The sequence below is a fragment of the Neolamprologus multifasciatus genome, chromosome 23 (assembly GCF_963576455.1).
Source record: "Neolamprologus multifasciatus chromosome 23, fNeoMul1.2, whole genome shotgun sequence".
NCBI classification, from domain to species: Eukaryota; Metazoa; Chordata; class Actinopteri; order Cichliformes; family Cichlidae; genus Neolamprologus; species Neolamprologus multifasciatus.
In genome coordinates this window covers 39,890,603-39,912,969 of record NC_140460.1, presented here as the reverse complement: position 1 = coordinate 39,912,969, position 22,367 = coordinate 39,890,603, and the positions used below count along the sequence as shown (strand labels likewise).

General features: G+C 41.4%; 2 protein-coding genes across 3 annotated transcripts in view; both read right to left on the bottom strand.

Moving 5' to 3' along the window:
- LOC146492312 (neuronal membrane glycoprotein M6-b-like) overlaps positions 1-16,048 on the bottom strand; it is a 46,032-nt gene extending 29,984 nt beyond the window's left edge. Inside the window, exon 1 of the mRNA XM_085151485.1 lies at positions 15,934-16,048. Coding sequence (XP_085007611.1) covers positions 15,934-15,937 — 4 coding nt within the window. The 5' untranslated portion in view covers positions 15,938-16,048. The remainder of the gene's footprint in view (positions 1-15,933) is intronic.
- A 2,392-nt stretch (positions 16,049-18,440) lies between these two features.
- gemin8 (gem (nuclear organelle) associated protein 8) lies at positions 18,441-20,545 on the bottom strand. 2 transcript variants are annotated; one of them, XM_085151513.1, is made up of 3 exons: positions 20,123-20,545; positions 19,593-19,932; positions 18,441-19,460 (listed from the first exon to the last, which is right to left on the bottom strand). In XM_085151513.1, exons 1-3 carry the CDS (start codon positions 20,123-20,125, stop codon positions 19,201-19,203), a joined length of 603 nt encoding a protein of 200 aa, XP_085007639.1. In that variant the 5' UTR covers positions 20,126-20,545; the 3' UTR covers positions 18,441-19,200. The 2 variants fall into 2 exon arrangements, with proteins under 2 accessions (XP_085007639.1, XP_085007638.1); XM_085151512.1 differs by having other exon boundaries at positions 19,593-19,935; positions 20,123-20,541.
- Positions 20,546-22,367: the final 1,822 nt, after the last annotated feature.

Genomic DNA, 22,367 nt, shown 5'->3' with positions numbered 1-22,367 from the left:
ATGTTTCATTCAAAATCAATCTCTTGCTTTCCTCTTGTGTTTAAGTAGCTTCAATTAAACCCATTTGAGCTCCGACCGAACCATCTTTGACCAATTAGAGCTTCTGAACTGGTACAAAGCGACGCGTTCACCTCTGCATTTCACTGCTGATTAGTTGTTCCCACAATCTAACGGAAAACCGACCAAGGTGGGTCCTTGAATCCCAGAGAAATGCCTACAAAGTGGGGGTGTTTATGCAAAGTGGGGGTTGAGGGAGTGTGTTGTGCAGTTTTCATCATTCACCCCATTTTCTAATAATAAACACATCCCCAAACAATGGGACACCATCTGTCCCGAATCCTCTTAAATAAGATTTTAATTTGAGCCCACGCGTCCCTGTTTTAGACAAAGCTCAGCTCACAAAAACAGTTTAGGAAATCCCCCCTCACCCCACCCACCCCACCCCAACAGCCCCTGATGTTTTCATCTAACAAAACATCAGACGCCAGAATGGCTGACGTGACATATATGACATTTAGTGGGTCCATTCACCCTGAGGGTTGAAATTAACACCCTGCCCTGCACCATATGCTGGTGAATCCAACAGGGTCTCCAATCACACCGACTTTTTGACATTTGAATGGCTCTAAGCACCACGAGGAAACCTGAGCCTGCTGCATAAATGAATGACCACCCAACGAGACACCACGAAAACATGTAGGAGTCAAGGGAGTTTGCTAAGAAGTATTATTCCCTTTAATGACAGCAGCCAGATGATTAGTTGAGCTTCTACCATACGAAAACATGTAGTTATCATAGAGCATAATTATTTCTTTGTGTGGTCCACAAAAAAAAAAAAAAAAAATCCATAGTGATGCAAAGGCTGTGAATATCTCCCATAATGATTCATCTGGGTTTTTAATTAACAAGTTAATCATTATAATTTCATGAAGGAAACTGTTCTGCTCGAGAACCTGAAGCAGCAAATGTTTGTATTGTTGCTTAAAAAGTGAGAGAAAATGAATGGATACAACTTTAAAAGGGAATTTAGACACAGAAATACAAAATAAAATAAAATAAAATCAGCAAAAAACTTTTTAAATGAAAGGAAATTCCATTTTAGTAAATATTTTTTTAAACTATGAGCTGAATTACCATTTTTGCATTTACGCAAACATCCAAAAATGGATCATGTATTGGCTGAAAATTACCAGTAAATTTTCTTTCTTTCTTTTTACAATGTAGCCAAAAAAAAAAAAAAATCCACCTTAAAGACCATCAAGTGATTATTTATAAATACATTTGTGCATTTATTGCCCACTAAGCACTGATAGTTTGAGGCTAAAGTCATCATCTTGTTAAAACAAAGCATTTCCCACTAAAGTAAGTAGAAACAGGATCAGCAACAACCTTGGGAAATGTATCCAAATACCTCAACATGAAGCTTTTTTCTAAACGAATTTCCCTCTGGACACATAATGTGAAATTACTGGGCTGCTATGCTTAAGTTGGCCATTTATATCCACTGTCAAATTAACCAAATGACTTCAGTTTAAGTTTGGGGATTATTCCTTTTCACTTAGCTGTTCTAGTTGCCGAGCACTACGGTCTATGCAGTTGTGTAGTCCATATAGAACAATGAGAGCTCATACAATGTGGATATTGAATAATCAGTAAATGGTATAATTCTGTTTTGTAGTTAATTTGATCTGTAGCAAAACACAGTCATGCATTGGGACAAAAAAAGAAAAAAAATGGAAGAAAGTAGGGAAGAAATGAAAAGGACGGAGTCACACAAACTCAAACTGTCAGTTATCAGGCTGGAAGGGTGAGCTTCAAGTCCGGTTTTTCTCTCAGAACCCCCATAATCCCTTGCTGGGTCACACAGATTAAGGACTTGTCCACAAGATGAGATACAGTGCTTCCTGGCACTCTTCACGATCACCCTGCCACACACATGCACATGTGCACGATGTTAAAAACACACACACAACATGCAGTTTGGCGTTCCAGAGACGTCAGAAAGTCCTCATAATTCCTACCAAGTAAGGCGCAACAAAACTGTTTTCTTTATGGTGGAATTCCAAGCAGGATTTCTTAAGACAGAGTTCTTCCAAACTTCTCTTACTTCATCTCACAGATTATTGTGTAACATTATTAAGTGTGTGAGTCACAGAATGAGCCAAAACCTTCACAAATGCAGCTAAAATCTGTTGGTGGTTCTACAGCATGAATTCATTGTTCAGACATTTCACTAAAACAACAAATTGGGGAGATTAGCAAAGTCAGCAGGATCTGAAGAATGAATATTTGTACCAAATTACATGGTAATTCATTTAAAATGAAAGGAGAAGGGTGCACCAACTGTGCCATGTTGCCATCCTTAGAGTCGTGCTCCTTTGTACTGAACTGACACATCAAAGGGATGCATGCTGTGTTTGTGTGTTTGGGGTGGCAGTCAGGTATAGAACTGTGCCTCTGTGTGTTATTGTGAAACGATTAACAACAGAGTGAGACCAGGACTGTAGTTTGGACCCTAAACAGTGTGCTTGTTTGTGTGGGCATGCAGGGAAATGTCAGTGACGCCAGTAAATATTTAAAATGCAAACTTTTGAAGCCCGTGCTCAGAAGTGACCCATGCAACAGCTGATTTTGGAAAATATCTAACATCTAGGTCATTTTAAAGTAGTTGTTAAGCTTGAAAAAAAGCCTCTGTGCTTCTGCGGCACTGCAGAAACTTTCTTATCTGCCTCCACAACTCTCTTAGTCCATTAAAGGCAAAGGGATGAGTGCCTGTCGACTGCCTGTCTTCCCTCATTAGAACGACACAGAAGTGGCGCTCAAATTGGGTCGTACTACAGTAACGAGCGCACTGCAGCGCCTTCATGGGAGCAGATGTGGAGCTAATGTTGAATAAAAGAAGGAAGAAAAGGAGAACGCCGGGGCCTATGAGCGCCTCAGCAACGATAGCCATGAGCAGCTTCAAACGGACTTCAATCTAAATATTTCTACACCATCGTGATACTCTGGAGGTGGTCACATCCTCTTTATCAGCGCAGTCTCGTCTCAGAGTGATACAGGCTCTGCTGTTTCCATGGAGATGGGAAACACTGCTGGCAGGCTGCAGTGATTGAGATCTTTTAGCGATCCTATCAGTTCCTAGAAAACTTCTCATGTGGCTGTGGCTCGATGTCCCATCAGCCAAAACTTAAAATCTAATCAAGGAGATAACCATGACATGAAACTTCTCAGTGTGCTATCAGTAAAACCGTTTCTGCTCCCACGACCAGCTCAGCCGAAGCTGTTGTTGACATGCAGCCAGTGTACTGAACGCTTCCTGTTGTTGTGAGGAAGAATCATCTTGTGCACTGTTAGAGTGCGTGTAAATAAATAAGCAAGTTGTCTAGCGTGAATGGAAGCAATCACCCACAAGACGCTTCGCATCTTCTGAGTGCACATCTGTAAGTGCAGCAGGAAGCACACTTAACCACATTTATGGAGATGACTGAAATCTTTTTACAACTACATGATGGATTTGAACTTTCCCAGAGATGTTCATGATCCCCAGAGGATAACTCCTATTGACTTCAGCAAGCTTTGTTTTTTCATCAGTAAAGGTTAAAATATCAATACAGTCTAAATATCAGGGGAGCAATTTGATAATTGTGAGTGAAATTTCTCAACAACTGCTGGATTCACTCTAAATTTCCCCGTTAGGAGAAATGTTAATAACTTTCATTCAGCATCATTGACAGGTCAGTGTTTTTTAATTTATACTGTACTCTAGTTATACTAAATATCAGCTATATCTTGTGTTTATTCATCATCTTGCTTTCCATTAGCATGCTAATTCGGAATTAGCATTTGGCACACACTGCTTCTGTGTTGTGAGCTAACAGAGACATTAGCATAGCTGCACAACAGTTTAAATGCAAGTTAAGATTTAAGCTGTATCCACGTAGGAAGTGATCAATCATCACTCGTCACATTGAAACTCAGGGCTGCCAACCTTTTATCAAATAAGGGACACTCTGGTGTGCCAGGAGTACGATGCACAGCTAGCTGGGCATAGTGTAAACATGCACAGTATGTTCATATTCTTATAATAAAAATGCAGTAAAATGTTGGTATTCAGTTCAACCTCATCTAAAACAATAAAGACAGTAAATAATCACATGGGCATTTCCTTTGAAAATTAAGCAAAAAAGAAAAAAGTAAAATACTGTAAATGGGTGCTTCAATTACCCAAAGAGCACCTTACTGGTATGAATCATGTATTACTCCTCACATCTGGTGCGCTTGACGGGCCGTCACTGACGGTCGTAGATGGACGCCGGCAATCGTCTGACACAATTACATCTGTTAGACAGGAAGTGGCACTGCAGGTAATGGTCAATATACGAGACATTTAAGGTAGAATAAGGGACGGACCAAGTTTGCTCATTAAACAGGACAGTTGGCAACCCTAAGGTTGGTCGCTATTGATAAGTTGCCTAGATAATCTTTCACTCGCTGTGCCCACGTCCTCATTTCAGGTTTGACAGTGTTTTGGTAGATAGAGGTGAAAGGCTTAAACATGAATTGCAGTTTAGAGAAGGCCTGTCTTATCTTATCTTATTTTACAAGTACAGCACTTTGGTCAACAGTTGTTGTTTTAAATGTGCTATATAAATAAATATAACTATTTTTTTTTGTCTGAGTCACCGATTGTGACTGACCTTTTGGAACAAAATGACTGTGTGTGCATCAGAAGTTATTGTCTGCCCATGACCTTTTAAAAACCCAGAAACTATACTAAGGGTCATTAAACCACACCTTTACTGATATATACTGAGGTCACAACTGTCATTGAGGGTACAGAGGAGTTTGTCTTTATGTGGAAAAGAGTTAAAAGGGTCTTGACCTTACTATGTCAAGTGCCTTGAGATGATTTATGCTATGATTTGCTGCAAAATAAATACATCTGAACTGTTGCATCACTTTGTCAAAAGACCAATTCAAACAAATTGCAGGATGAATGTACAGTGACAGAGAGCACTAAAGTTCAAATGCCTGTTATTGTTTCCATAATCTGCTCCTTTGTCTTGTGTGTGACGCTCAGTCTCACTACAGGCATCGCATTGACCTTTTGTCTTCCTGACACGCTGTTCAACACCATTAAGCATCTGTTTTGTTGAGCTATGAAGCCATGAGCTCCGATCCCAGAGGATGACCTCACGATGACCTGCAGTATCTGTTGGTCCGTGCCTAGAGAAATCAGTTGTGCGCCACTCAGAGCTATTTGTGCCTGTCTTTGTCTAATGCAACTTCTATGTCACTGAGAATCAAAGGATCCTTCAGGGGAAACAGTATACGGAGAATTAAAGGTGGGCCGTTTCTTCTGCTTTGCAGTTGTGTCGACTTTTTTGGTTGCATGGATATAAAGCTTTCAGTTTCAGTTTGACACATACCTATTTTATAATAACTGTTGTTACAAAATTGAGTGATGGCAAAAGGTTTAGCTGAAATGATGACACAGTTATTAGTAGCCTGTAGCTACAGCTAAGTGATGTACGTAGCTACCATGCCAACCAAGTGAGCTTATAGGAACAAACTTCTGGGCATGACAGGGTGGAGTATAAAACACCAGAATTGAACAGTTTCAGTTCAGCTTGAATTATGCAACAAAAACAAACCAACCATATTTGTCCAGAGAGACAGCCCCACCAGTTCAGTGACAGATGGCCCCGCCTCCCTGAGTCTGGCTCTGCTGGAGGTTTCTTCCTGTTAATAGGGAGTTTTTCCTTCCCACTGTTACCAAGTGCTTGCTCATGGGTTAGGGTTTTCTCTCTATTATTGTAAGGTTTTAATCTTACAATACAAACTGCTTTGACATGAGTTGAACTGAACTGAAGTAAGTGGCTGCCAATCAAAGAAACCATGCCACTAACTTTTAGAATATGAAGAAGGATACTAATTATTCAGACCAAAACCATTTTTGTACCGCTGCAAACATGGTTATATCTCTTGTATAGTTGTGCATTTTAATATCAGAGTTGATGGGAAATTGAATCACTCAAGTAGCCATTAGAGGAACTGCAGTTTATGGCACTTCTGTCTTAGCTTCATTTTCAGCCCTGGCAGCATGACGGCACGGTGGTTAGCACTGTTACAGCAGCAATGATCTGGGTTTCTGACTGCGTCTTTCTGTGCGGAGTTCGTATGTTCTCCCTGTGTTTGTCAGGGTTCTCTCCGTGTACTCTGGCTTCCTGCAACAGTCCAAAGACATGCAGTTAGTGGGGTCAGGTTAACTGGTGATTCTGAAGTGCCCATAGGTGTAAATATAAGTCTGAATGGTTGTCTGTTTCTGGCAACCCCGCCCCTCGCTCTATGATAGCTTGGATAGGCTGCAGCCTCCTGCGATGCTGAATTGGATAAAGGAAAGAGAATGGATGGATGTATATTACCGTTGCAACCAAAGCAATCACCTTAAAGTTTTCGAAATCTAACTTCTAAGGTAAATAGAAAGCATCGATTAAGTTACTTTTTGTAAACTTTACTTATTGGGCTCATGAATCAAATTGAATTGTGTACTCGTTCTTCTTTCCACAGCTTGCTTGTTTCACCCCACAATAACCAGTCTCACACACACACTGGAGCACTGATTTTTCTTTACATTACTCAGCCAGACTGGTTGAATCCAATGTGGCCATATAAGGACAGAGCGGGTGACTGTCGGCCAAATTCAGAGCCAGTGATTGGGTGTGACTTGTCCTGCCTCCTGCATGCGCTAATGTGTCTGAATCTCCTGCTGCTAAATGCGAGAAAGGGCAACCGCAGAGTCTGACTCTGCAGACACTGTCCAGAGCTCATGTGTGACAGCAGCTGATGTTTGGGTGTTTGCCTCCATTAGTCAAATATAAGAGTTGTATCACTAATGCTGAAAACAGGCCATCACTTAAGCGAGCAAAAACACGCAAAGACTCTGGTACAAACACTAACGCGCGCACACACAAACATTGTCTCAGCGACGGCTTTATGAGCCTCCCGCTGTCGCTTTAGTCTAATCCTTGCTTTTTTAATGGGCTTTTGGCTTCCCCTAAAAGGAAAACCTTTGCCAGAGAGTGAGGCTGAAGTTCTGCACCTTGCTCATCTCTAACCTGAGACAATCCTTTTAATTTATCAGTAGAAACAATGTGCCTTTGTGACTTATCTGGCTTTATTCATCTGCGTGTGTGTGTCTGCTGGTGTGTGCATGTACGTCCAGATCTGGTCTCTTAATCTGTGGTGGTTATGATGACCCAGTTTCGCCTCCGCCCTCTGCCGTCGGTCGCCAAGGAGACACTTCCCTCTCATTCCTGAACCAAAACGTCGGATGCTGACAAAGGTTAATCTACCTTGAATGCACACACACTCACACACATGCACACACACACAACTCTAAAGATGTCAACACAAATACAAACATTTCATTCAGTGTTTTTGTGGATTTTTAAAGGAATGTTCCAAACAAATGGGATTTCTTTCCATGTTCCTGTCCCCTCCATCTCTAGCTCCGCTCCACACTTGAAACAGGCACACGGGCAACTTTAATGCAAATTCATGCAAACTAATCCCATCATGCTTCGTCATCGTCCGTGCTGCCTGAAACGCCTGCACTTCATTGTGCTCTGTTTTCCCTGCGATTGTGATTTCTTAGTCTGAATTGCAACACAACAGAGCGCTGAAGCTTCTGTTTCAGCCTGTCATCTCATCCTCATCCTCACACTCACTCACACAATCACAATGCTTGACCGAACGCCCACCCTCTCCTGCACAGAAATAAAATCTAACTGGGGGAGCATCTCCCATACATTTCATCTTATTTACAATATCTGACTCCTGTCACTACGCATGGGTTAACCTACACACACCTAGAGACACACATACACTCACACACACGCGTCTACACGCCCATCCCCCCAGGGCACCCTCCGCTCAGCAATTTATCAGACGAGCCACTAATCCTGCTGGCCCAGATTTGGTCCACAGTCTGCTCCACATGATGTTACGTTGTCATCCAAACAACTGCGCGCACACCCAGCCTCGACCTCAACCACGCACAAACAAACATACATATATATATATGTACACCCCCACCCCACTTCAGACTGCCTGCCTGCATCATATGACCCCCCTCCCCCCCTCCTTCAAGAGTCATGTGACTCCGGGGCTGCTGCACCTGTGACCTACTGTACAGAACTGCAGCACACACTGGCAGCAATGTGGGATAAGAGATGCTTCCCATCCACAGTGTGCAGGCGCGCCATGAGTCACTGTGTGGAGGAAATGCAAAGCAGGGTGGGCTCATCATCTTCTTCACCATCATCATCACTGCAGAGGTGGGGGAACAGCAGGGGAGGGAGGCGAGGTGAAGCAGAATGGCATCCCCTGCTGTCTGTGGGTCACGTGTATGTATTTTTATGTACTGTCTATTTCTTGCCCGAGTGGGCTCATGAGATCTGACGTGTGACTGTTTGCATGTGCCGGGATTTGAAACGACGCCCGCCTCGCAGCTTTGTGCATCAGTGCGTTGTCAAGGCAACAGGTCCTCTCAACGCCGACTGATTCCGACACATAAAAAGTGGCTGTTGAGCTGAGTTTAAGGAGCCTGAATATGAAAGCAAGTGTGAGGGCTGTGTTTACATATTGGCCTCAGTCAAGGCCGAATCAGCGGGGCGGGTACTAAGCAACAGCTTTCAAAACATTAAAACACACTGTACAAAGAGTAAGATGCCTTCAAACAATAGCAAAATCAATAAAAAGCGTAGTAAGAGAGAAAAACAAATACTACTAGTTCATTTCTTACATTGTTATGGGCAAAATAATGATCGTTTTACTGATATTTGGTGATTCAAAAATCTCCAAAGGCTGATATTTTTTTCTTTTAGACGATTTATTATTATATAATTTAATTATTCATTATTATTTATTATATTTATTTATTTAAACATGAACAGATTTCCCTAACATTTGTTATCTGGAACTATTTAGGAGTTTTTAAAGTTACAGTGTGTAAAATCTCATCACTAGATGCCAGTAGATTGAAGACTGTCAAGACAACTGAATTCAGTTTTCTTACCTATTTCAGTTCTATCCCAGCTATGGAGGCTGCAGTAGGACAAATACGTTTTAGTTGGCCAAGTGAAGACCGTTCCCAATAAGGGCTGCAGCTGATCCATGCATTTATTTTCACTTATCCAGGGACGGGTCACGGGTGCAGCAGCCTAAGTAGAGAAGCCCAGGCCTCCCTCTCCCCGGCCACGTCCTCCAGCTTGTCTGAGGGAACACCAAGGCATTCCCGGTGTGTCCTGGGTCTGCCCTCTCAGTGGGTCATGCCTGGAACACTTCACCCAGAACGCACCCAAACCACCTCAACTGGCTCCTTTCGATGTGGAGGAGTAGCTGCTCTAGTCTGAGACCCTCCCTGATGGCTAAACTCCTCACCCCATCTCTAAGGGAGAGGCCAGCCACCCTTTGGAGCAAGCTCATTTCTGCTGCTTGTATGCACAATTTCATTCTTTTGGTCACTACCCAGAGCTCATTACCATAGGTGAGGGCAGAGACATAGACCGGTAAATCAAGAGCTTTGCTTTTACACTCAGCTCTCTCTCTCTTACAGAAAAAGGCACACACTATATTTGAACATAAAGACAAGACAAAACGAGAGCTCTATAGTGAAAATGAATACAAACAAGTAATTCTAGATTATCTTCCTTTCACAACCACTGGAAGTCAGAATCTCTTGTAAAATGGAAAAGATTCAAGTCATGTAGGGGTAGAGTTAAATCCTTTCTTCTTGGTAATGAGCAGTCTGGAGTTAGAACAAGGTAATAATGGCCTCTCATGTGCTTTGCTCTCTTTTGAGATGTTAAAGGTTGTCAGATAAACACAAACCACTGTACAGCTAGTTTACTAAACGCACTTCAAAGTGAGAGTGGGCCACTTAATCTGTTAGAATCAGGCTCAACACGTTAAACAGTGAAACTGATTGAATCTTAAAAGAAATAGAAAACACTTAAAAGTCATTACAAAGCAGAGACCATCTCTCTCATACTCAGCAGGGAAACTTGGAGGCCATGAATCATGAGGAGTATAAACCATTCAGCTGTTTGTGAGCTCAGCGAGTGCGATTGCACAGCTGGAGCTCCAATCAAGCACTGCACGATTCAATGAGCAAATCTTTTTGAGGAACTAATTCTCGTCATTCAGGAGACTGTAAAGAAACGCTTTGTGCATAGTTGCCATGGAGGCTTACAAACAGGTATTTATTAACTCTCAGCAAACCACGTCAACTGTTGTTGTCTTTCTCGAGCTCCACGTGTGATCATCAACAGTCCACCATGCTCTCGGCACCAATCCTCTCACCAGCCCCACCGTACCTCGTCAAAGTTCAGCTTTAAAAACTGAGGTCTGCGTTGCTCCAGTCAGTTTAAATCGAACCTCCTCTGAGCGTTTCAAGAGGGAGCGATGTTGTTTTGGGTAGTTGCAGGAGTTAAAAGCATACAAGCTTTTCACCTAACTGTTACAAGCGTCTTCCTTGACTCTCTTGACTGAACAAAAACGACACAAGCCTGAGAACAACATGCCACAGGGAATAACGGCACAATAGAAAGGTGCTCGGAGAGGTGTGACTGGCACTAAAATGTCAGGACTTTCCTCACAGTATGACAGAAACACATTGCTACAATAGGTTGCAATAAAATCTGTGACCACACTTACGGCTGTTTTATCCACAGAGTAATTCTGTTGCACAATGTAAAATGAACTTTACTTGTTCCAGTTCATTCAGAAATTTACATTCAATTTTTTTTTGCCAAGCACATTTTCTTTAATGATTAACTATCGGAATGAATAAAGCTTTCCTTTTTTTAAATATATTTCAGTTGCAGTTTACTCAAAATTATTGCTTCATGAATCATTTTTCAACACTGCAAAAAAAACAAAGAAGTAATAAAAACATAATATTTTTTCCCCACAACTTTGGTTTATTATTTCAAAATTTTGACTTGCTATCTCAAACATCTTAAGAAATCAGTCAAAAAAAAAAAAAAGAGTTATTAAGTTGAAACTTTGAGTTAATAACTCAAAATTGTGACTCACAGATCACAAATTTTCTTGTTCCAGTGGTGGAAACCAGCTTCCATAGTTCGAGGAAGCTGGACTACAAGGAGCAAACCTATGCAGACACAGGAAGCATTCTGCTGTTTCTGAACAGGCACTGCAGCCCTGAAGTTTTCTAGACATCATCCAACACAGATGCTGGATATTTGCATTCTCATTTGCACATGAGAATGCAAATATCCAGCATCGGTAGATCAGATTAGTCGCCTTGGCCTGCAAGCTTCCAAGTGCAAATTTCATGTGATGTTGGATTGTGCTGATGTGCAAACACCACTGGGCACCATATGCAAGTGGGAACCATGTGAGCAGCTTCCTGTGCGCTTAACTAAGGCATTTCCAGCTGAGTAGCGCGACTACATCTGAAGTGGACTATTTCTTGAGTACACATGCACAGCTGAAAATCTGGGAACCCATCAGCTACTCTGCTGACTTAGCCTTTGGGCGTCACGGACAATTTTACGGGACTTCCTGTGCATTCAGCAAACTACAATCTTTGGAGATTCCCATATCTGTGCACCAGCCATTGTTTACAAGAGTATATTAAAAAAAGGAAAGCTAAATGACTATCAGGTGGTCACCCTGCTTTTCTCCATGCAAAAGATTGTTTACCTGCACGCAACTAAAGCCTGCTGAAATGATTGGTACAGATTTGATGCATTTACATATAGTAACTGTTTATAGAGATTACATAGTTGGTTACTTTATACAGTTTTCTACACAAGCATACCATGCAGTGACTTCATATTTGCAAAGTTAATAAACAGAGATTAAAAAACAAGTATTTGTGGTCTGTTTTGGGGCACAGTCAAGCTGTCATAATGACAGCAGTGCTTTAGTCTAAGTGTCAGTACTCTGCTGTTCTAATCAGCTCAGTGGATCGGTCCACTTTTCTCCCTTTTTGCCAGCTCAGTGATCATTTATTCCTTCAGAATAAAACAGTCCTTGAAAATCTGAAGCCTTTGAAGTCTGTCTGCTCGACGGCTGTGGTGTTCAGTATCCATTCTGCGGATCAGCGCCGAGCAAAATCCACAGGAGGGGATGGAAGAGGACACGAGTTTCCACGCGCAGTCGAGCAGAGACGAACCGCAGCAAAAAAAAAAAAAGAGCACAAAGAGCAGATTCACGAAGGGGGACGCGGAGGGGAGGAGGGGTGGTGGTGGAAAGAATAATGATGAAGACAATGAGCAGGGGGATGATGAGAGGAGCAGATGCAGATGAAAGATGGGATGATGATGCTGACGATGATGGGACTAAAGTAGCAGTTTGGGGGGAAATAACAGGCAAAACTGGAGAGCTGAAAGTAGAGAAGTTTACAACGGCTGCCTGTAGAAAAATGGCTCCTGTTCTCCATCGCAGTAAATCATGTCATTTGGCTACATCCTGTCTGTTCTCAACTTCTCACCAGCCTAAAGGATATAAACAGGCCTGCTGGCTTATTGGAAACAGATGTTATGAATGGGAGAGAGAAAAGCAAAGAAAGAGTGAGGGGGAGATCCAGACGTGGAGGGAATAGGCAGAGAAGTAAGAGGTAGAAACACTTTGAATAAGTGGCCTAATGAGATCAACTTGAATGCTGCTGGTTTCAGGTCAGCCAAACAGACGAAACTGCTAGTTTAACAAAAACATGAAACATGCGTCTCTTCAGTTTTTCTGAAATCTGTTTCTCCTTTGTGCACGACAGTGAAAAAAAATGACACGTGAACGTGAGCACTAGTCCAGACTGTGCTTTGTCCTCGGTTTGTTTTTTCTTTTCATGCCATGAAGAAGAAGTGTTAGCATGTCAACAGCTATCCCTCTGCACCCATGAATTAATGCTGTATACTATAAATACACTGCTTGGTATGTAACCTCTGTTCAATATCACAGAGCTCAGTTTATCTTCTTCCTAAAGCAAAGGACCCTAGACTTCAAATATACCAACCTTAGCATGAGGTATATGGGGCTTGGAGCTAAATGTGGAAAAATGTTGCCGTTAATTTCAGCATGTTTCACTTGACAAACGGCGCCCCATAGAGGTAAGCTGCATTAGATTAGAGAAAATGTTCATTTTGATTTTAGATAATTCTAAATATCTACAGCAACTATAAGTTGGGACTAACCAGTATTGGTGCCATAGTTTTTTGGTGTCAATTTCTAGCAAAAAAATTACAATATGTATATCTTGGCATACATTATGTAGATGTTTCACTTTAGAAACATAAATCTTTGCACACATTATATATAATGTACATATGCAAATCTGTTGATTGTTTAAATGCTTGTCCACTTTGAAGCCTCTTGATTCTGTGTATCACAAAAAAGCAGGATGGTCCTCCCAAGCAAACATAATAGAGCAGCATCGTTTATTTACAAGGTTTTTGCCTTAAGCCCCACGCCAGACTTCATGTAACCGGCTAGCCAGTAGCCACGTGATTATCAGCAGTTACCACACCTACGTAGCCGCATGGGAGCCGTTTTCCGTCAACAACCTCCATTGTAGACCCACCTATAGACACGTGACTGGACGACGTCACATGCAGTAAATTTGGGCCCACGTGGGTTTTGGCATTGCAACGTCTGATTGGTTGAAGTGACGTGAACGTGGCATCGTTACTGTGATCCTATTGGCTCAAACGATTAAAAAGAGGTGTCAATCATGCAAATTGATCAAAAGAAACCAAAGTTACAGCCCCTCAGAGAATTAAACGCATGGCAGAAGAGGGCCAATACCATGTAAATGTGTGGTTAATTCTTCAAAGATGTATATATTAAAATAAAATAAAATACATATCTATCTATCTATCTATATATATATATATATATATATATATATATATAATATATATATATATATATATATATTTAAAAAAAGCTTTTTTTAGGCCTGTTAGTAAAATTCATTAATTTCTGCTCTTTAAGACCTAAAAAATTCAACTAGCATGGTGTCCAATTGTGTGCGAAAATTGGACATTTGTGTACAACGTCTGCATATTCATGTATTGAGAGTGCTGTACAGAAAAATAAATCTTTGCACAGATGATGTTTATATCTTGGTTACTGAATTTCTGGAATGAAATGTGAACTGCGGCACATTTTTAAAGGGCTTATATGCTAAAAATAAAAAATAAAAAATAGGTGAGGATAAAATCTACTTACTTTTTCTGTGTTCCAGTCTCAGTAACTTTGACACAGTAATATCTGCTTCAATATTTACACTGATAAAATTTCACAAGTGTTAGCTTTATTTTGATACCAAGATTGTAACCACAAAGTTTGTAATTGCAGAGAAATAATCAATTACATTTGGGCATTGCATTTTCGAGCAGGAAGAAACACCTTTGGGGCTGAAGAGGTTAAATCTGCATTTTTAAAAATTTTAAATGAAATCTAAATGCAGTACTTACAACGTCAGGCAACAGGACATTGTAAATTTAGCTAAGCCTCTTATTCATTCTGACCTTGGAAAAGTTGGATTTAAACTCTTTGCTGCTCACACATGGAACACGCTATAACACATATGACACTGCGTTGTCTGATTTATTCAATTGTATGTTTTTGCACACAGGTCTGTATTAAAAACGAGGTCTCAATGAGAAAATCAGTTTAAATACAAGAATTATTAATAATAACAATAATAATAATAATAATAATTCAATTTTCTGCCTCTCTGCTGCATGTGCTGCGAGAAGTAAAGTTGGTGCCCCTGCTGGACCAAGTATGCAACAACATCATTTCTAAATTATTTTTCTTCATTGTTTTCAGCTAGAAAACAAAACTAAATAGTGTACATGGCATTAGTAATACAACTATGGTGGCCATTTATATCCGTTCTTCCAATTTATGAGTCAAGAGGAGAACATCAAACTGTCTTTGCACAATTACTTACAAAGATATTTCCCTTCCCACTGTTTAAATAAAACCCCTTAATTCTGAACAATTCTTGTATTTCTTTATTTCTCTTCTCATTTCCTGTGCCATACTTTCTGTTTCCTGTTGAAAACAAAGCAAATCTTAATCTCAGTGAGATTGCCAATCTGATTTGAGCTAATAAAAGAACAACGAGTGTGCAAAAACCCTGGAACAAGCATCCACCTCTACGCAACAACTGTCTTCCGTGTCCAGCCCGTTTAATCCACAGCGGGGAGCGGATCACTCCCTCTTAATCCAATCAACATCAACTCTCACATGAGTAGATAAGGTGGGGAGAGGTAACCGCTGTGTGCTAGCCGAGAGCCAAGGAATGTCACATTTTTACCTTGCAACAGGAGAAATGCATCACGTGATTTGGCGAGGATGGGATTTTTGTACATTTTGAACTTTTATAAAACATCTTAAAAAAGATCTGGAACATGTATCCGGATTATTGGAAGGAAAATTAGTCTAAATCTAAAATGAAATCTACATCCACCCTCTCTCTAAAGGTGTAAAAGCTTTAATTCATGCCCTTTCCACTCACACGCGTGCACCACTGCCAAGACACCAACAGCGTCTTCTGATGGCACAGTGTGACATCAATCAGCAGATACACGACCGCGCAGGAGAGCGCGGGCACGTTGATTTGAAACCATAACTGCCTGATGAGCGTCAGAAGAGTGATCGTGTGACAAAAGGCTGCAAAGATATTCAGAGTGAAACGGTGAAAGTTAACAGACAGAGGCTTCAAAGTGATAATCAGACATGCAAATAAGAATCCATCACACCGACAACACGCAGCTCAACACGGCCAGGACAGATCTCTACAGCATCCTTACGAAATGAACCCGCTCCTCTGTGCAAGAGTTGAAATGCAAAATAAGCAAAAACAGCAAAAATGTAAAAACACAGTTCGCCTACCCATGTTTTCAGCTGTTGTGGAAGCTGCTCCGGACACTGTAAGTGACTGTAAGGTGATGTCCACAGGTTGTCTGGAGAGGTCGGGAAGGAGAGGGGAGGGGGGAGGCAGAATGAAAACAACTGCACGTCCCGTTCTGGAATCAGAGGGAGGAGGGGGGGTGGCGTGTGACGTCACCCCCGGGGTTAGAAATGGATGAGGCTTCATTAATCCAAACGCACAAGATCTGGTCAGTTCTTCGTGCCTATTTATAAGACAGACGTCCACTTTAACAAAGCACAGCCCAGCTTTAACTCATTTAAATCTGTTTTACATTTGTTTGTTCGCTCATTGAATATTTATGTATTCATTTTTTCTTTTTAAATAGCTTATTATTTATTAATTTATTCACTGGCAATAAATAAATAAATTATTCATGAAAAATTTCTTTATTTTTTGCTCATAAAATGATCATATCATCACATCATCATGTCATTTACTTTTCCTGTGACGCCCATAATCACTGACTCATGAGTCATAATAACAATTTTGAATATACAACTTATATGAAAAATATTTCTGAAAAATATTTACATTTTCCATCCATCCATCCGTTCGCTTCCGCTTATCCTTTTCAGGGTCGCGGGGGGCGCTGGAGCCTATCCCAGCTGTCATAGGGCGAGAGGCGGGGTACACCCTGAACGGGTCGCCAGTCTGTCGCAGGGCCAACACACAGGGACAGACAACCATTCGCACTCACATTCACTCGCACATTCACACCTAGTGACAATTTGGATTATCCAATTAACCTATCCCCACAAGCTGCATGTCTTTGGACGGTGGGAGGAAGCCGGAGTACCCGGAGGGAACCCACGCAAACACGGGGAGAACATGCAAACTCCACACAGAAAGACCTGATGGTGGAATTGAACTCAGGACCTTCTTGCTGTGCAGCAAAAAATATTTACATTTTTCAATATTTATTTGTCAATAAAAATAGTATATTTTAACATAAGCTTGTTTTTATTTATAGTTTTCATTTTTAATTGAATAATGTTTTTTTTAACTGAAAAGATTTAATCACCCGATGTTCTCTAATGTGTTCCTGTGACTTTCATAATCATAATGAATTGCAGACAACAAACATGTTATATTGTCTTATAACATGTTTTTTAAATCATGTATCTATTTATTGATAAATGTGAATTTTAAAAGTAATTTGCATTTATTGACTCTATTTACTGGCTAATTAGTTAATTAGTTGGTTAAAACAACAAGTGCAAGTCATTCCGATGTGTCACCACTTTACAAAGACCTGGACGAAGAACCAAACCTTCATCTTTAGGAAATTGGCTACGAGGTTTAGAAGCAACGCAACCCCAACCAAGATACAAGCAACTGCTCCAAAACCAGCATCTTTATGCTCAAATAAAATTTGCAGTTGCCCACGTAGACGAGCCAAACACCATATGGAGAAAAGTTTTATAGTTGAGGTGTTTGGCCACAGTTTGGAGTAGTAAAGATGAGGCTTTCCAACCTAAGAACAGTGTATCAGCTGTCATCATGCTCTGGGGCTGTATTGCTGCTACTGGTACTTCTTTAGCACGAAGTCTACCCCCATATTCTCCAACTTCACCTTAAATCAACAGTTAGATGGTTTCAAATGTGGACACAGTTTGGTGTTTCAACAGGACAATGATTCCAAATAGACATCAAAACTGGTTTTGGAATAGAAAAGCAGGCTAACATTGAACTCCGAAAAGACCTGACAGCCTCAACCTCAAGCATTCTGAAAATTTGAGGACTATGTTTAAAGGTTGGGTCCATGCTGGGAAACTAAACAAATTAAATGAAGTCTACCAATTCAACGAAGAAGACTGGTCAAATATTTAGTTTTTCTATATTTAAATTTAAATTTTATTTATATAGCACTAAATCACAACATCAGTCGCTCAAGGTGCTTAAAAGCTCTTTAGAAGCTCGCTGAGGGGAAAAAAGTATCCAGTATTTCACAAAAAGATTAGAGAAAAGCCCAACAAGTAAGAACTTCAGTTTCTCTCGTCTCCGCTCCCGTTAATCTCGCGACCCATCCGATTTATCTCATGACCCCGCAGAGGGGAATCAGAGGACTGAAATACCAAACGTCCCTTCTGAGCAGCTGAATACAGAGTACTGAAAGTGCTAGCATCACAGTTTCACTTCCTTTTTTTTTTTGAAGTAAGAAAAACACAAAATGCCTGCATTTTTTTTTTAGTGTCAACACTTAATAATTAAATCATTACATTTAATGAACAATAAAACTGCATTTGCATCCACTACCCCAAAAATTCAGAAATAAATCTTCCACGTCTGACACTAAAAGCTTTAATTTATGTTGAGTAAATAAAATTTAATTCAAATTAAACAAAGGTCCTACCAACTTGAATTACACAGTTTTATTTCTGAGTACAGAAATGTGCTGAAGAGCAGTTATATAATCGGATTTCCATCTCACAGCGATGCCACTAAAAATGACTACAGGCAAAGGAAGTTTCATGTGGACAGAAAACACTTTATTACAAAACAGAAATCATATAAAATACACATCCTCCCGTTTAAAAAAACGGAGCAGCTTGGTGCAAACACAAACAAGATAAAACAGAATAGTCAGCATCCCCCTCCCCCAGAGAACTCACACGAGTGGCTTTGAAGCCAGTGAAATGTCAGAATCGGAGAACCGCACTTTAGAAGCAACAACAAATCACTCTTGTTGTGTAGAGGCAGCCATGCAAGAACACAGGGAGGGGAGGGAGGGGGGAGGACGTGGGGCTGACAATGTTTTTCGTGGTTAAACTAAGTTGACAGGCATAAGAGGAGCTACTGCAGCATGAAACGTCACCGAGCCAGAAGGTAAACAAAAAGAGATTAGGAGGAAACACGGGCGCAGCTGTTTGAATACATTTGCATCACCTATGGTGCAAATTTACTGTAACTCTGACCCTCAGCTCACGCTGCTTCTCACTTTTTAGCGCCGAACCAACAGGATGTTTTGGGCACTAAGTGCTGGTGTTTCATGCCATAAATTAAAAACCAATTTATGCAGAAGGGTAAACGTCGTGTTTCGCGTACTGCCACAGCCAGAGGTTTTTAATCTGGAGCAGCAGCCGACAGGTCAGGGATGTTCGTGTTTGGCCGAGCAGAAGTTTTGTTTTCTTCCTTGAAATAACTTCAAACCTCCTAAACTTAGTTCTACATCAGCAGCTCGCAGAGGGATCAGAGCACGGATCTTCTCCAGATCAAACTTTACGGCGTCATAGCTTCAGCGGGATCACAGGCCAGTACTTGGGATGCTTCAGGTCACAGTTTCTTTCGAAATTGAGTTGCATTGCCGCCTCCATGGCCATGATCTTGGCCGCATCCCCGCCGTACAGCTTCTTCATCTCGGCCGTGCGTCTTTCGCCGGGTCGCTCCAAGGGAGGGGCGGCGCTGCTCCGCAACGAGAAGCTGTGTAGGTCCTGATCGGCCGGCACGTAGCTGCCCTGCTGCTCCGCCTCCATCTGCTGCTGCTTCTCTGCAAGAACAACAACACAGACCATTTTTGGACACATACCAGACAGGCTCCTCACCTTAGACTAAACATCTGGAGAGGCTGCGCTTTTAAAAATTGACCTTTTAAAGCACCTGCTCCCCTTTGTTTACTTACTGAGCTCCTCCCTGTGTCGCTCAGTCTGGGCGAAGTACTGCCGGAGCTCCTCGCTGATCTCCATGTTGCTCACATCGCACTCAATCTCGCTTTCCGAGCTACTTTCCTCTGCATCGTCCTCCTCGTCTTCGCTGTTGCTCTCTGCAGAGCTCCAGTCAGCATAGCGAGGCCGGTCACCGGGCCCCTCCTCCTGGTAGCAGCAGGGGCCGTAGGCAGCCTCCAAGGCCTTTCTGTAGGCGCGCCTGTGCCTCTGATGCCACGCCATGGCCTGCTGATAGTGCTGCCAGTACCGGCTGTACACCGGGCTGGAAAACCAGGACATCACAGTGCTTATGTCCTCCTGCTGATGAGAAAGATGAGCAAAGGTCTTCTCAGCTTGATCATTTCCCCAAGAAAATGTCCTCTCTGAGTGATTAGCATGCAAGAACATGAGCTAAGAGTGCTCCTGAAAAAGCCTCGTTTGTCAGTTGAGGGTACAATAAGGGGCGTGATCCTACAAAATAAAAGCATTTCTATCTCAGTTTACTCACCATGACTGCAGACAGCTGCAACCTCTGAGATGTTCCTTTGTTAATGTTTCGTCAACCTGCAATTTATGAACAAAGTGGTTTACGAAGGCAAACCAGCCAACAGAGAGTAAAGTAAACACCGCAGGTGTTCGAGAAACTCTCAAAAACACATTGCGGGTTAGCGAGGCGCGTGCTGACATCTGGCAAACAAAAATGGACGCTACGTACGTCACTTTTCACCCAGCCACACGCCAACAACACACTCCGACTTTTCACATCATTAATGTGTCAGTGTAAGCGTTTTGGCCCGATAAATGCCTCACATTATCAAACTTACCTCTGTGGAGCCAGCTAGTTTAGCATCTCGTCTTACTTCCTCGGAGAAAATTTCCCAGCAGCCTTTGAGTCCCTGCACAATAACTGCTGGCTATTTGGCGCCACCCAGTGGATCCTGTGCGAACATGCACCCACGTTCAACAGTTGGACGTCGCACGTGACAATAAAAACGCCGCTGCGTATTACATTTATTGGTGAATTTATTCATTCTTTCCTTTTTATGCTAGTAAAACGGTACGTTTAGTTTATTTCGCTGGCTTTGAGTTATTAGCTTAAATGAGAGACACTCGCTTTGCTGTTTTTTTTTAATTACACATTTATTCATCTAATACAATTGCAAAATCTCACTAAAACATTGTGAAACTCTAAGGTGTTTTGTCATGAAGCAAATAATGTAAGTAAAAGAGGTTTTTATTTGTTTTTGTTGATGTCATTTGTGCACTTGCCTAAAGTATGGTATTGCCCTTATTCTCGTCCCTCATCTAAAAGCTGTTTGCGAGACCATGCCAGGCCTTAGGGACCGCCCCACATTTAATGCTTCTTTTATGCTTCAGCAGGTGCAGTGTGAAGGCCAAATCTACTTGAAGACAGTGCTTGTTGTCAGATGGAGGAAGTGCTGCTTGTGCTATTGTTGGTCTACCAGCCAGAGTTCTAACATGCAAAGTTATGAAATGAAACTGAGTGTTAACAACAATGCCCACTACAGCCACTGTACTTTCAGGTTTCTCCATCCCTCATAAACTCCACTTATACTTCTTTCCCTATTCTGGCCAACTTGTCAACCAATCAGCATCTGACTTGCAGATGATCCATGTACAGCGACATGCATTTGGGAGACAGGTGGGTGAAAACACCTTTGAACAGAAATGCAAATGCCGATGAACAATGTTGACTATATAGTGTCTGTTCTTGCTCATAATACATCTGGCACAAACATTATTGTGACTTACTGTGCTGGACTGAAATAAAATGACCCAGCAGATGGTGCAGTTTTAAAACGGTTCACCGAAATTTATTCTGCTGCTTTTTTTCTTTTTCCTTTTTTTGTTTTCAGCCACAAAGACACACATCTTGTGTGACACACATCTTGTGTGTCTTTGTGCATGCATGTGACCCATTAAACTAGTAGCATTAAATTGTCAGTCTCTTAAATCCACCCACCCATTCTATTCCGCTTATCCTTATCAGGGTCTCAGGGGGGCTGGAGCGTATCCCAGCTGCCACAGGTCGAGTGATGACTTCATGAACTTCTTCACAAATAAAATTTTTATCATTAGAGAAAAAATTACCAATAATCATCCCACAGATGTAATATTATCTACAGCTACTCTTAGTTCCATTGATGTTAAGTTAGACTCTTTTTTTCCAATCGATCTTTCTGAGTTAACTTCAATAATTACTTCCTCCAAACCATCAACGTGTCTTTTAGACCCCATTCCTACAAAACTGCTCAAAGAAGTCCTGCCATTGATTAATTCTTCGATCTTATATATGATCAACTATCTCTAATAATCGGCTATGTACCACAGGCCTTCAAGGTGGCTGCAGTTAAACCTTTACTCAAAAAGCCATCTCTAGACCCAGCAAGTCTTAGCTAATTATAGGCCAATCTCCAACCTTCCTTTCATATCAAAAATCCTTGAAAGAGTAGTTGTCAAACAGCTAACAGATCATCTGCAGAGGAATGGTTTATTTGAAGAGTTTCAGTCAGGTTTCAGAGTTCATCACAGCACAGAAACAGCTTTATTGAAGGTTACAAATGATCTTCTTATGGCCTCTGACAGTGGACTCATCTCTGTGCTTGTCCTTCTTGACCTTAGTGCAGCATTCGATACTGTTGACCATAATATTCTATTAGAGCGATTAGAACATGCTGTAGGTATTACAGGTATTGCACTGCAGTGGTGTTGTATCATATCTATCTAATAGA